The following is a 13,328-nucleotide window of genomic DNA, read 5'->3' as shown; positions in this document are numbered from 1 at the left end:
AAGTCCTTTTCCTTTTCCTAAAAGAAAAGATGATGGTGAGTGTTAGATGCTGAAAGTATATAAGTTGCCTTGTTACAATAAAATTAAATGTGAATAAAATAAAATAATAAAAGTTGATGTTGTGATCTTAGAATACAAAATATACATGCTTATCATAATGTAATCTTCTCTTTCCCCCATTTTATCAATTTTATAAATTTGAGTATTTATCTCATACAATATAGTTTGTAAAATTAAGAATAGTGTATTTATTGAGTATTTAATAGTATTTATGTAATACAATATAATTTGTAAAATTAATAATAATACAATATAATTTGTAAAAGCAAGAATAATGTTGTGTTTTCATCCTGTAACAGGAGTAGATAACCTTCTCTGTGAAGGGCCAAATAGTATATTTTAGGTTTTATGATCCAGAAGATTCCTGTTGCAACAGCTCCACTGTGCAGTGATGGCAGAAAAGTATCTATAAATAATATGCAGAATGAAGGGGTGTGTCAGGGTTCCAATGAAATTTAGCTAAAAAATCTCTTCAGGTGATGAGCAGATTTGTACTAGATCATTATTATTTTTAATGCAAATAGTGTGTTAGTCTAAAAACCTTGTTTTCTATATGCTACATTTTTTAGCTGTCCATCCAGTGAGGGAAATGTGGGTCATTTCCAAGTGTAAACATTTTTCTAATCTTTGTTTTAGTTTCAAGAAGTAGAGGATCAACTCAAAGAGGAAGGACACCGTGCCGAGAAGATGCTAGACCAATGGAAAAAGTATGCTTTCAAGCAGCAAAAAAGAAAAATAAAAAGACTTGAGTATTATAAAGAAAATAAGTGTTACAGTTTGAGACTAGTGCTAGTTGTAATAGTAACTATATCTGTGTGAATCTTAGGAAAATTTTCAGCTTTAAGCTATTTCGAAATGCATATTTTTTTTTACTTTGTTTCTAAATTTTGCACATTATGCATGGACATTGCTAGAAAAATGATATAGTTGCTTAATCATCTACTTTTCAAATATCTAAGGATTCACATAAACATACCTTCAAGTGTTTGTTCAAAAATTGCATGATATTTAAAAAAATTATCTGACATTAATTATTTTAAAAATTATATTTTAGGATCAAAATGGCAAATTCCAAATTAAAACTTACTGTCAAAGACCAAGCCGAAAAACTCAACCAGTATGAGAAAGACTTGTCAAGTGCAAGTTTCGTAAGTTAATCTCTTATTTTAGTTCTGTGGCAGAATAGGCCGAGTGTATCTTACTCAAAATGCTTTGGACTAGAAATGTTTTGGATTGTTTAATATTTGTACATGCATATTGAAATATCTTGGGAAGGGAATTCAAGTCTAAACCCAAATTTATTTGTAATATATACACCATATTCACACACCCTGAAGATAATTTTATGTAATGTTTTATAATTTTGTGCATGAAGCAAGGATGTTTTCACTGCAACATGGCACATGAAGTCAGATGTCAAATTTTCCATTTGGTATGTCATTTTGACCCTAAAAGTGATTAGGATTTGGGGGCATTTTGTATTTTAGGTTCTAATATTAAGATGCTCAACCTGTAGTACAGATGCTCACTGACTTTCAATGGGGTTATATCCCAATAAACCCATCCTCACTTAGCCTAGCCTACCTGGAACATGTTCAGAGCACTTACATTAGCCTTCAGTTGAAAAAATAATCTAGTTGGGCGGCGCCTGTGGCTCAAGGAGTAGGGCGCCGTTCCCATATGCCTGAGGTGGTGGGTTCAAACCCAGCCCCGGCCAAAAAAAAAAAAAAAAAAAGAAAAAATAATCTAGTACAAGTCTGTCTATAATAAAGCATTGTATGTCCCTCATACCACATATTGCTAGCCTGGGAAGGATCATGAATCAAAATTCAACATACATTGAAATTGGGGTGTTTCATATCATTTTAAAGTCAAAAAAATTAAGGTGGCCATCATCATTATGTCAAACTTGCAAGGGCTTCACATCATTATGGAGTCAAACAATAGGAAGTTGGAGGATCCCAAGTCAGGGACAACCTGCGTATAAGAATATGGTAGACAATATGAAAAACGTCTCTGATAAAAATATCTATCCCCTTCATAGTGATAGTACTTATTGCAAGTAGTGCCTGTCCCCTTGACTTTACAAAAGAAATTGACTTAATTCCTAAAATTAATGATTTGGGTAGTAAGATTTTAATAAAAACATTGTCATAGCCCAAGAATAATATTTTTATGTATACCACATTTCATTTATCCATTAATCCATTGGTGGACATTTTGTTTTTCCAAGTGTAAATTATTTTTAATCTTTTGTTTTAGGTGCAGAAATCTCTGGAAGATCAGTTAGCAGAGACTATAAAATGTAAAAGGATGATGGAAGACCGCATGCAAAGGTACAGTTAAAAGCAGCACACAAAATAACTTGAGTATTCATAAAGCAAATAGCAGTGTAATATGAGATTGTATCTGTTCAGATAATAAGTATGTTTGTGTGAAGCCAAGGAAAGTTTCAACTTTAAGCTATTTTGAAATGCATGCCTTTGTATATTTTTTCAAAATTTTATACATTTTCCAAAAAGACACCTAGAAAAATACCTTTGCCAAATCATCTGCTTTGTTAAACTTTGAGAAATTCTCTAATTATGCCTTTAGATATTTGTTCACAAGCTTTATGGCATTTTAAAAATTTATCTGTGATAAGAATTATTTTATAATATGTATTTTAGCCTTGAAAAAGAAAATTCAAAAATGAAAGTAAACTTTGGAAAGGCACTGGACTGCATTGAGAAGTATGTGTCATCTGCAAGTTCAGTAAGTCAATCTCTTACTTTCTATCATACTTAAAAGGAACTTTTTTTCTCTACTAGTACAGGCTGTACATTCTGCACCCCAAATGCCCAGAAGTATTTCAGATGTTAGAATATTTATATATACACAATAAAATATCTTGAGGATGGGATCCAAGTCTAAACACAATATTCATTAATGCGTCATGAACAACTTATGCACAAAGCCCGAATGTAACTTGATATAATATTTTTAAGTACTAAATTTTTCATGAAACAAAGATGTGTGTTTTCAATGAAACCTGTCACATGAATTCAGATGTGTAATTTTCCACTTGTGCTGTCATCTTTATATGTAAGATGAATAACATTTTGAAGCATTTTGGATTTCAGGTTTGGAGATTTCAGGATAGATGCTCATCCAGGAGCACAGGGAAGGGCCTAGTCAGTGCCTGCAGGTAGTGCTGAGAGGTAAAGCAAACTAAAACTCAAAGATATGGCCTTGATGGCCCTCTTTTTTAATTGGAAGTGTAGGATTGTAAAAGATTTTAGTTTAAAAAAGTGATGAAAAATAGATCTCTGGATGAGACCTTGTATTAAGGAATATTAATACACAGTCATGCCATGGAATCCCAGCACTTTATGAGGCCAAAGTAAAAAGGCCAAGGCAAAAAGATCACCTGAAGCCTGGGCCAATCTCTACAAAAACTATAAACCAATTAGCCCATCATGGTGAACTGCAGTCCTAGCTCCTTGGAGGCCCAGTCAGGTGAATCACTTGAGCCCAGGAATTAGAGACTTCATCAAGCTGTGATGGTAGCACTGTACTTGATCTTGGGTGACAAAGTTATACCTAGTCTCAAAAAAAAAAAAAATAGAGTTCAAAGCAAGGGGAGAAACAGGATGATAGAAAAGCTGTAAGAGGTGATTCATGCCTGTAATCTAAGCACTGTAGAAGGCTTGAAACCAGGAGCTGTAGACAAGCCTAGGTAATGTGAGAACAAAAAGAAAGAAAGAGAGAGAAGAAAGAAAGAGAAGAAAGAAATGAAGAAAGAAAGGTAGGAAGGATGGAAGGAAGGAAGGGAGGGAGGGAAGGGAAAGAGAGAAAAGGAAGAAAAGAAAAGAAAAGAAAAAAGAGAGAGAGAGGAGAGAGAGAGAAAGGAAGAAAGGAGGGAGGGAAGGAAGGAAGGAAAGAAGAAAGGAAGTAAGGAGGAAGGAAGGAAGGAAGGAGGGAGGGAGGGAAGGAAGGAAGGAGAGAAGGAAGGAAGGAAGGACCTGCAGGTGGTGCTGAGAGGTAAAGCTAACTAAGACTGAAAGATATGGCCTTGATGACCCTCTTTTTTAATTGAGGAAGGAAGGGAGGGAGAGAGGGAGTAAGGAAGGAAAAGGAAAGAAAGAAAGAAAAAATAATTATCCAGGTGTGGGTGTGGTGATGCTTCCCTATAGTCCCAGCTATTCAAGAGGCTGCAGTGAGAAAGTAACATGAGCCTTCATATTAGAGATTGCAATGAGCTATGATCATGGCATTGTACTGAGTGAGAGCAAGACCCTGGCTCAAATAAAAGAAAGTTTAAAACAGAAATAAATAAAATTTAAAATAGAAAGTAAAAATAAAAATAAATGAAAAGCTGCAAGAAACAGGGAAAAGGCATGTTTATTATAGAGAAGTCTTAAACTTTGTGGGGGTTTGTTTTGTTTTGGTTTTGAGTTTGTTAGGGAAAGTCCCTATTATAATTGTTTCTCACTCTGGGGAGATGTGCCCTATGTTCTTACATGTGCCCATTAGGTGGGACCACACTGATCCCCTTCCCTTCTCCCCCTTTTTCCTCCCCCCTTAGCTCAACTGGAGTTAAATTGACTTTTTGTTTTCTGGGGGCATGTATTAGTTGGTCTACCAGCTTCATATTACTGTTGAATCCATTGGATACTTGCTTTTCCATTCTTGTGATACTTTACTAAAAAGAATGTTTTCTAACTATCCAGATGTACATTCTCCATCTTTTTATGGCTAAGTAGTATTTCATAGTATACATATACCACAGTTTGTTAATCCATTCATGAGTTGGTGGGCACTAGGGTAGTTTCCACATCTTGGTGATTGTAAACTGAGCAGCAATAATCAAATGCAGATGTCTTTATGATAAGGTGCCATTTTTTTCTTCTGGGTAGATGCCTAGTAGTGGCATTGTGGGATCAAATGGGAGGTATAATTTGAGTTCTTTGAGGACTCTCCCTACTTATTTCCAAAGAGACTCTATAGTTTGAAATCTCAACAACAGTGTAAAGATGTTCACTTTTCTCCACATTTGCACAAGCATCTCATTTGGGACCCTGTGATGTAAGCTATTCTGAGTGGGGTTAAGTGATATCTAAAAATGATTTTGATTGTATTTCTGTGATGATTAAGACCATTTTTTTTCATGTTTGTTAGCCATTCATTTGTCTTCTTCATAGGTTGTGTTCATGACTCTTGCCCAGTGATAGATGGGATTGTTTATTCTTTTTATGTTGATTAATCTGAATTCCCTGTGGATTCTAATTATCAACCCTTTGTCAGATTAATAACCTGCAAATATCTTTTCCCATTCCAAAGGTTCTTTATTTGCTTTAGTTTTTTTTTTATTTTTATTAAATCATAGCTGTGTACATTAGTATGATCATGGGGCACCATAAACTTGGTTCGTAGACCGTTTGACACATTTTCATTACACTAGTTAACATAGCTTTTGTGGCATTCTGTTAGTTATTTGGCTAAGACCTTTACATTCCACTTTTACTAGGATTCACATATTCCCTTGAAGATTACTCAATCTGTTCCAAAAGGTAGAAAAAGAAGGAAGACTACCCAACACGTTCTATGAAGCAAACATCACCCTGATCCCCAAACCAGGAAAAGACCCAACAAGAAAACAAAATTGTAGACCAATATCACTAATGAATATAGATGCAAAAATATTCAACAAGATTCTAACAAACAGAATCCAGCAACATATCAAACAAATCATACATCATGACCAAGTCGGTTTTATCCCAGGGTCTCAAGGCTGGTTCAATATACGTAAATCTATAAATGTAATTCAGAACATAAACAAATTAAAAAACAAAGACCATATGATTCTCTCAATCGATGCAGAAAAAGCTTTTGATAACATCCAACATCCCTTCATAATCAGAACACTTGAGAAAATTGGTATAGAAGGGACATTTCTTAAACTAATAGAGGCCATGTACAGCAAACCCACAGCCAATATCATATTGAATGGAGTTAAATTGGAATAATTTCCACTCAGATCTGGAACCAGACAAGGCTGCCCATTGTCTCCATTGCTCTTTAACATTGTAATGGAAGTAGGCTCAGTGCCTGTGGCTCAAGCGGCTAAGGTGCCAGCCACATACACCTGAGCTGGCAGGTTCAAATCCAAAGCAGAGGCCCACCAAACAACAATGACAACTAAAACCAAAAAATAGCCAGGTGTTGTGGCCAGCACCTGTGGTCCCAGCTACTTGGGAGGCAGAGGCAGGAGAATCGCTTAAACCCAGGAGTTAGAGGTTGCTGTGAGCTGTGATGCCACTACACTCTACCCAGGGCGACAGCTTAAGACTCCATCTCAAAAAAAAAAAAAAAAAAAAAACATTGTAATGGAAGTTTTAGCCAGCAAAATTAGGGAAGAAAAGGCGATCAAGGGTATCCACATAGGGTCAGAAGAGATCAAACTTTCACTCTTCGCAGATGATATGATTGTATATCTGGAAAATACTAGGGACTCTACTACAAAACTCTTAGAGGTGATCAAGGAATACAGCAGCGTCTCATGTTACAAAATCAACATTCATAAATCAGTAGCCTTTATATATACCTACAATCGTCAAGTTGAAAAAACAATTAAGGACTCTATTCCATTCACAGTAGTGCCAAAGAAGATGAAATACTTTGGAGTTTATCTAACAAAGGATGTGAAAGATCTATATAAAAAGAATTATGAAACTCTAAGAAAAGAGATAGCTGAGAATGTTAACAAATGGAAAAATATACCATGCCATGGTTGGGAAGAATCAACATTGTTAAAATGTCCATATTACCCAAAGCAATATATAATTTCAACGCAATCCCCATTAAAGCTCCACTGTCATACTTTAAAGATCTTGAAAAAACAATACTTAGTTTTATATGGAATCAGAAAAAACCTCGAATAGCCAAGACATTACTCAGAAATAAAAACAAAGCAGGAGGAATCACTCTACCAGACCTCAGACTATACTACAAATCAATAGTGATGAAACAGCATGCTGGGCAGTGCCTGTGGCTCAAGGGGATAGGGCGCTGGTCCCATATGCCAGAGGTGGTGGGTTCAAACCCAGTCCTGGCCAAAAACCACAAAAACAAACAAACAAACAAAAAAACCAGCATGGTACTGGCACAAAAACAGAGAAGTAGACGTCTGGAACAGAATAGAGAACCAAGAGATGAATCCAGCTAATTACCGTTATTTAATCTTTGACAAGCCAATTAAAAACATTCAGTGGGGAAAAGATTCCCTATTTAACAAGTGGTGCTGGGTTAACTGGCTGACAACCTGTAGAAGACTGAAACTGGACCCACACCTCTCACCATTAACCAATATAGCCTCTCACTGGATTAAAGATTTAAATCTAAGACATGAAACTATAAAAATACTAGAAGAGAGTGCAGGGAAAACCCTTGAAGAAATTGGGTTGGGCGAGTTTTTCATGAGAAGGATCCCCCAGGCAATTGAAGCTGCTTGAAAAATTTACTGCTGGGACTTGATCAAACTAAAAAGCTTCTGCACAGCCAAGAACACAGGAAGTAAAGCAAGCAAACAGCCCTCAGAATGGGAAAAGATATTTGCAGGTTATGTCTCTGACAAAGATTTAATAACCAGAATCCACAGAGAACTCAAACGCATTAGCAAGAAAAGAACAAGGGATCCCATCACAGGCTGGGCAAAGGACTTGAAGAGAAACTTCTCTGAAGAAGACAGGCACATGGCCTTCAGACTTATGAAAAAATGCTCATCATCTTTAATCATCAGATAAATGCAAATCAAAACTACTTTGAGATACCATCTAACTCCAGTAAGACTAGCCTACATCACAAAATCCCAAAACCAGAGATGTTGGCGTGGATGTGGAGAAAAGGGAACACTTTTGCACTGCTGGTGGGAATGTAAATTAATACATTCCTTTTGGAAAGAGATATGGAGAACACTTGAAGATCTGAAAATAGATCTGCCCCTCAATCCTGTAATTCCTCTACTGGGCATATACCCAGAAGACCAAAAATCACATCGTAACAAAGATATTTGTATTAGAGTATTTATTGCAGCCCTATTCATAATTGCTAAGTCATCGAAAAAGCCCAAGTGCCCATTGATCCATGAATGGATTAATAAATTGTGGTATATGTACACCATGGAATATTATGCAGCCTTAAAAAAAGATGGAAACTTTACCTCTTTCATGTTTACATGGATGGAGCTGGAACATATTTTTCTTAGTAAAGTGTCTCAAGAATGGAAGAAAAAGTACCCAATGTACTCACCCTTATTATGAAACTAATGTAGGACCTTCACATGAAAGCTATAACCCAGTTACAAGGTAATAATAGGGAGAAGGGGGAAAGAGAAGGGAGGGAGCAGGGAGGGAGGTGGAGGGTGGGGGATTAATGGCATCTTGCTTTAGTTTTTGTGTCCTTACCTGTGCAGAGACTTTCCAGCTTAATTAAGTCCCATTTGTTTAATTTTGGTATTGTCGTGGATTGCCAACAGAGTCTTCATAAAATCTTTCCCCAGGTCTACATCATCAAGTTTTCCCCTGCACTTTCTTCTAGGACTTTTATCATTTCATGTCTTAGATTTAAACTTTTATCCATCTTGAATTCAATTTTTGCAAGTTGACGAAAAGTGCAGGTCCACTTTCAGTTTTTATGTGAATTATCCAGTTCTCCCAGTACCATTTATTGAATAGTGATTATTTGTTTGGTTTATCAAAGATCAGATAGCAATCAGAAGCTGGTTTCATCTCTACGTTTTCTATTCTGTTCTATATGCCTGTATTTCTATTTTTGTGCCTGTACCATGCTGTTCTGATAACTGTGGACTTACAATATAATGTAAAGTCTGGTAGAGTGATACTTCTGGATTTGTTTTTATTATTAATAATTTCCTTGGCTTTATGGGTTTTTTTATTGTTTCCATACAACATGCAGAACTCTTTCTTCCATTTCTTCAAAGTATGATGTTGGTATTTTAATGGTAATTACATCGAATCCATACATTACTTTGGGTTTTATAAACATTGTAACAATGCAAATCTTCCCAGTCGTGTACATGACATATTCTTCCATATATTCATGTCTCCTGCTATTTCTTTTCTTAGGGTTTCATAATTCTCTTTGTAAAGATCTTTCATGTCCTTGGTTAAGTATATTCCCAGGTATTTCACTTTCTTTGAAGCTGCTCTGAAGGGTATTGTGTCCCTGTTTGCCTCTCATTTTAATTGTTATTTGCATACACAAAGGCTCCTGATTTGAGAACATTGATTTTATACTCCACACCATTACTGTATATCTTGATCACTCCCAGGAGTCGTGTAGTTGAATCAGTTGGGTTCTCTAAGTATAAAATGATAACATTGGCAAAGAGTGAAAGTTTGACCTCCTCGGCCATCTTTTGTATCCACTTAATGTCCTTCTCTTTCCTGATTGCATTAGTTAAAACTTCCAGAGCTATGTGGAATACCAGTGGTGATGGTGGACATCCTGTCTAGTTTCAGTTCTAAGTGGAAAACTTTATTCAGTGTGAAATTGGCTGTGAATTTGTCCCAGAAGGCTTCAACCAATTAAGAAATGTGTCATCTCTGCCTATTTTCTTAAGTGTTCTTGTTAGAAAAAGATGCTGAATATTGCCAAATGCTTTTTCTGCATCTATTGAGAGGATTTTATGGTCTTTATTTGGCTTCTATTGATATGGTGAATTATGTTTATGGACTTGTGTAGGTTAAACTAGCTTCATCTTAGCATCACTGGGATGAAGCCGACTTGATTATGACATATAATTTTTTAAATGTATAGATAAAATCTATTTTCTAGGATTTTGTTGAGTATATTTCTGTCGATATTCATTAGTGAAATTGGTCTGTTGTTCTCTTTTTACTTTGGTCTTTTCTTGGTATTGGTATCAGGGTGATATTTTCTTCATAGAACATGCTAGGGAAGGTTTCTTTCTTCTCAGTGTTTTGGAATTCATTCTGCATGATAGGTATAAGCTCTTCATTGAAGATTTCATCAAATTCTCGTGAAGCCATGTGGTTTAGGGATTTTCTTTTTGTTGTTGGAAGCTTTTTTATTGTTATTTAAATTTCAGTGCTCGATATTTGTCTGTTCTAGAGCTCTATTTCTCCCTGGTTAAGTCTAGGGACACAGTGTGATTCCAGGTATTGGTCCATTTCGTCCACATTGTCAAATTATTGGGCATAGAGTTGCTTGTAGTAGACAGAGATAATCTCTTGTATCTCTGTGGTATCTGTAGTTATTTCCCCTTTTTTTGTTTCTGATTGAGGTTTTAGAGATTTTAATGCTATCTTTCTATTTAATCTGGCCAAAGGTTTATTGATTTTATTTATCTTTTCAAAGAACGAACTTTCCATTTTATTGATTTTCTGAATGATTCTTTTGTTTACAACTTCATTTATTTCTAATTTAATTTTGGTTATTTCTTTTCTTCTGCTAGGTTTGCAATTGGATTACTCTTCCTTCTCCATTTCTTTGAGATGATTCATTAGGCTGTTGATGTGCTCTCTTTCCATATTTCTTATGTTGGTATCTAATGCAAGAAATTTCCTCTTATGACATCTATTTCAGTATCCCACAGGTTTTGGGAATCTGTGGCTTCATTGTCATGCTGTTCATGAAATCTAATAATTTTCTTCTTTCATCCTCCTTGATTCAACTGTCATGTAGCATAAAGTTTGTAGTTTCCAGGACTTTGTGTGTGGATGAAGGTTTTTGTTGCAATCGATTTCTATCTTTATTCCCTGGTGGACTGAAAAGATGCAAAGTATTATTTAAAATTTTCAAAAAAAATTGTTGAGGTTTGATTTGTGTCTGTGGGCTGGAGAATGATCCATGGGCTGATAGAAGAACATATTCTCATTGGCTTTGGGGTTGTGTGTTCTATATATGTCTATTAAGCATACTGATCTAGGGTAGCATTCAAGTTCCTTGTTTCTATGTGTAGTTTCTGTTTAGTGGCTCTGTCCAGTTCTCTTGGAGGAATGTTAAAGTCCCTAGCTACTGTGGTGTTGTAGGATATTATATTGTTCAGACAATTAGTGTTTGCTTCATAAATCTGGGACCATATAAGTTGGGTGTTATATACTTTTAGAATTGAAATGTCCTCTTGTTCTATTTTTCTCTTGACCAGTATATAGTGACCCTCTTTGTTATTACTTACTTTTTTGCTTTAAATACAATTGTCTCTGAAAATAAACTTGCAACCCCTCCTTTTCTGATTTCCTTTTGTTTTTTAATATTTTAAATATGTTTTCCTTCATTAAATCATAACTGTGTACCTTAATGCATTTATGGGGTATAATGTGGTGATTGTACATGTTGAAGGATAAAACAAGACTAAGGATGAAGGCCTGGAAAACAATAATTCAGGCAAATGGTAATCATCTCCTCGCTTACTTAACTGCTGGTTCACCCTGAGTCTTCTTTTGTCCTTCAACATTAGGTGTGTTTCTAGAGACAGCATATAGATGGATTGTGCTTTTTTATCCAGTCACCCAGTCTGTGCCTTGTCAGTGGGGATTCCAAGCCATTCATTGAGAGAATTGTTAAGTATTGTGGAGTTCTATTCACCTTATTTTGTGAAGGTCCATTGCTTAATTTTATTTTTTGCACCAATGTGGAAGCTATGTTTTGTTCTTCAGTTTCTGGGTGTCTACTTTTCTTGGAGGTCCATTGTGATGGTCAGTATGGAGAATGGGTCTGAGTATTTCTGCAGAGCTGGACGTGTAGTGGCAGATTTCATCAATGTTTGCATGTCAATAAAAGATTTTATTTCTCTGTCAAATTTAAAACCTAGTATACAGGGCGGCGCCTGTGGCTCAGTGAGTGGAGCGCCGGCCCCATATGCCGAGGGTGGCGGGTTCAGACCCGGCCCCGGCCAAACTGCAACAAAAATTAAAAATAGCCGGGCGTTGTGGCGGGCGCCTGTAGTCCCAGCTACTCCGGAGGCTGAGGCAAGAGAATCGCGTAAGCCCAAGAGTTAGAGGTTGCTGTGAGCCGTGAGATGCCACAGCACTCTACCCGAGGGCGGTACAGTGAGACTCTGTCTCTACAAAAAAAAAAAAAAAAAAAAAAAAAACCTAGTATACAGAATCCTGGGCTGAAAATTGTTGTATTCAAGAAAGTTAAATGTCAATGACCACCTTCTTCTGGATTACAAAGTTTCAGCTGAAAGGTCCACTGTCACCCTAATGGATTGGCTCTTATAATTAAATTGGTGCTTACTCTTGGTTGCATGCAGAATTTTCCCTTTAATTTTGACCTTGGACAGGTTCATTACAATGTGTCTGTTGAGATGAACCAGAGTTTGATATGCATCTAAGAGGACTGTGTCAGAATTTTGGTGATGCTTGGGAAATTTTCATTTACAATATGCTCTAGAAGGGCTTCTATACATTTGGGTTATTTTCCTTTCCCCTCAGGGATCACTTTAATTTGTGTATTTGTATGCTTCATGAATTTCCATAATTCTCTAAGCTCTGCTTTTACTCTTTTATGCCTCTTTAAATGCCTGAGTTAGCTCAAGAGACATATCCCCTAGCTCTGAGATTCTTCTTTCTCCATGGTCTAATCTGTTATTTGTACTTTCTACTGCATCTTCAACTTCCCTGGGTGACTCCTTTATTTCTTTAAGGTCTAGTACCTCTTTCCTATCTTTTATTCACTTCTTAAGTCAATTTTTGGATTTCTCTTCAGTAATTATCCACTTTCCCTTCAATTCCCTTCATCATTTTTGCCATCCATACTCTAAATTCCCTTGATGTTACTTCCATAATTTCCTTCTAGGTAGGATCCTCTATGGTAGCTGCCTCATGGTCCCTTGAGTTTAGGGGTGATCTTTTGGTTTTTCGTGTTGCCAGATTTTTTTTCTTGTTGGTTTTTCCTCATATGTGCTTTCTTCTTTATCCATATCCTTCCCCTACTTTTTCCTCTCACGTCCTTCTTCTTAAATGTTCTTGTCTCTGTGCTTGAATGTTGGAGTGGCCTTTTGGTACAGGGACAAAAACAAGAAAAGAGAAATAAATGAGAAGTGAGAAAAGAAACAGAAAATAAAGGTGAAAGAAAAAGAAAAGAAAGGACATGAAGAGAAATACGGGAGTAATAGTGGTGTTCAACAGGGTGCATTGACCCATACATGCAATTTCAGGACTCTGAGGGGCCAAGGAAGTTGGGTTCTCCACAGTCAAGAGCTCCTTATCAGCCTGACCAAAAGCAAGACCTTGCCTCCA

General features: G+C 36.3%; 1 protein-coding gene across 1 annotated transcript in view; it reads left to right on the top strand.

Moving 5' to 3' along the window:
* Window positions 1-9,651, top strand: part of LOC128573444 (ankyrin repeat domain-containing protein 26-like) — a 122,813-nt gene extending 113,162 nt beyond the window's left edge. The window contains exons 14-18 of the mRNA XM_053573719.1: window positions 697-767; window positions 1,115-1,208; window positions 2,323-2,396; window positions 2,730-2,814; window positions 9,520-9,651. Of these exons, the coding sequence (XP_053429694.1) occupies window positions 697-767; window positions 1,115-1,208; window positions 2,323-2,396; window positions 2,730-2,814; window positions 9,520-9,651 (456 nt within the window). The remainder of the gene's footprint in view (window positions 1-696; window positions 768-1,114; window positions 1,209-2,322; window positions 2,397-2,729; window positions 2,815-9,519) is intronic.
* Window positions 9,652-13,328: the final 3,677 nt, after the last annotated feature.

Source organism: Nycticebus coucang, chromosome 21 (assembly GCF_027406575.1).
Source record: "Nycticebus coucang isolate mNycCou1 chromosome 21, mNycCou1.pri, whole genome shotgun sequence".
Taxonomy (NCBI): domain Eukaryota; kingdom Metazoa; phylum Chordata; class Mammalia; order Primates; family Lorisidae; genus Nycticebus; species Nycticebus coucang.
The sequence above is the reverse complement of the archived record's forward strand: the minus strand, read 5'-3'. Positions and strand labels throughout refer to the sequence as shown.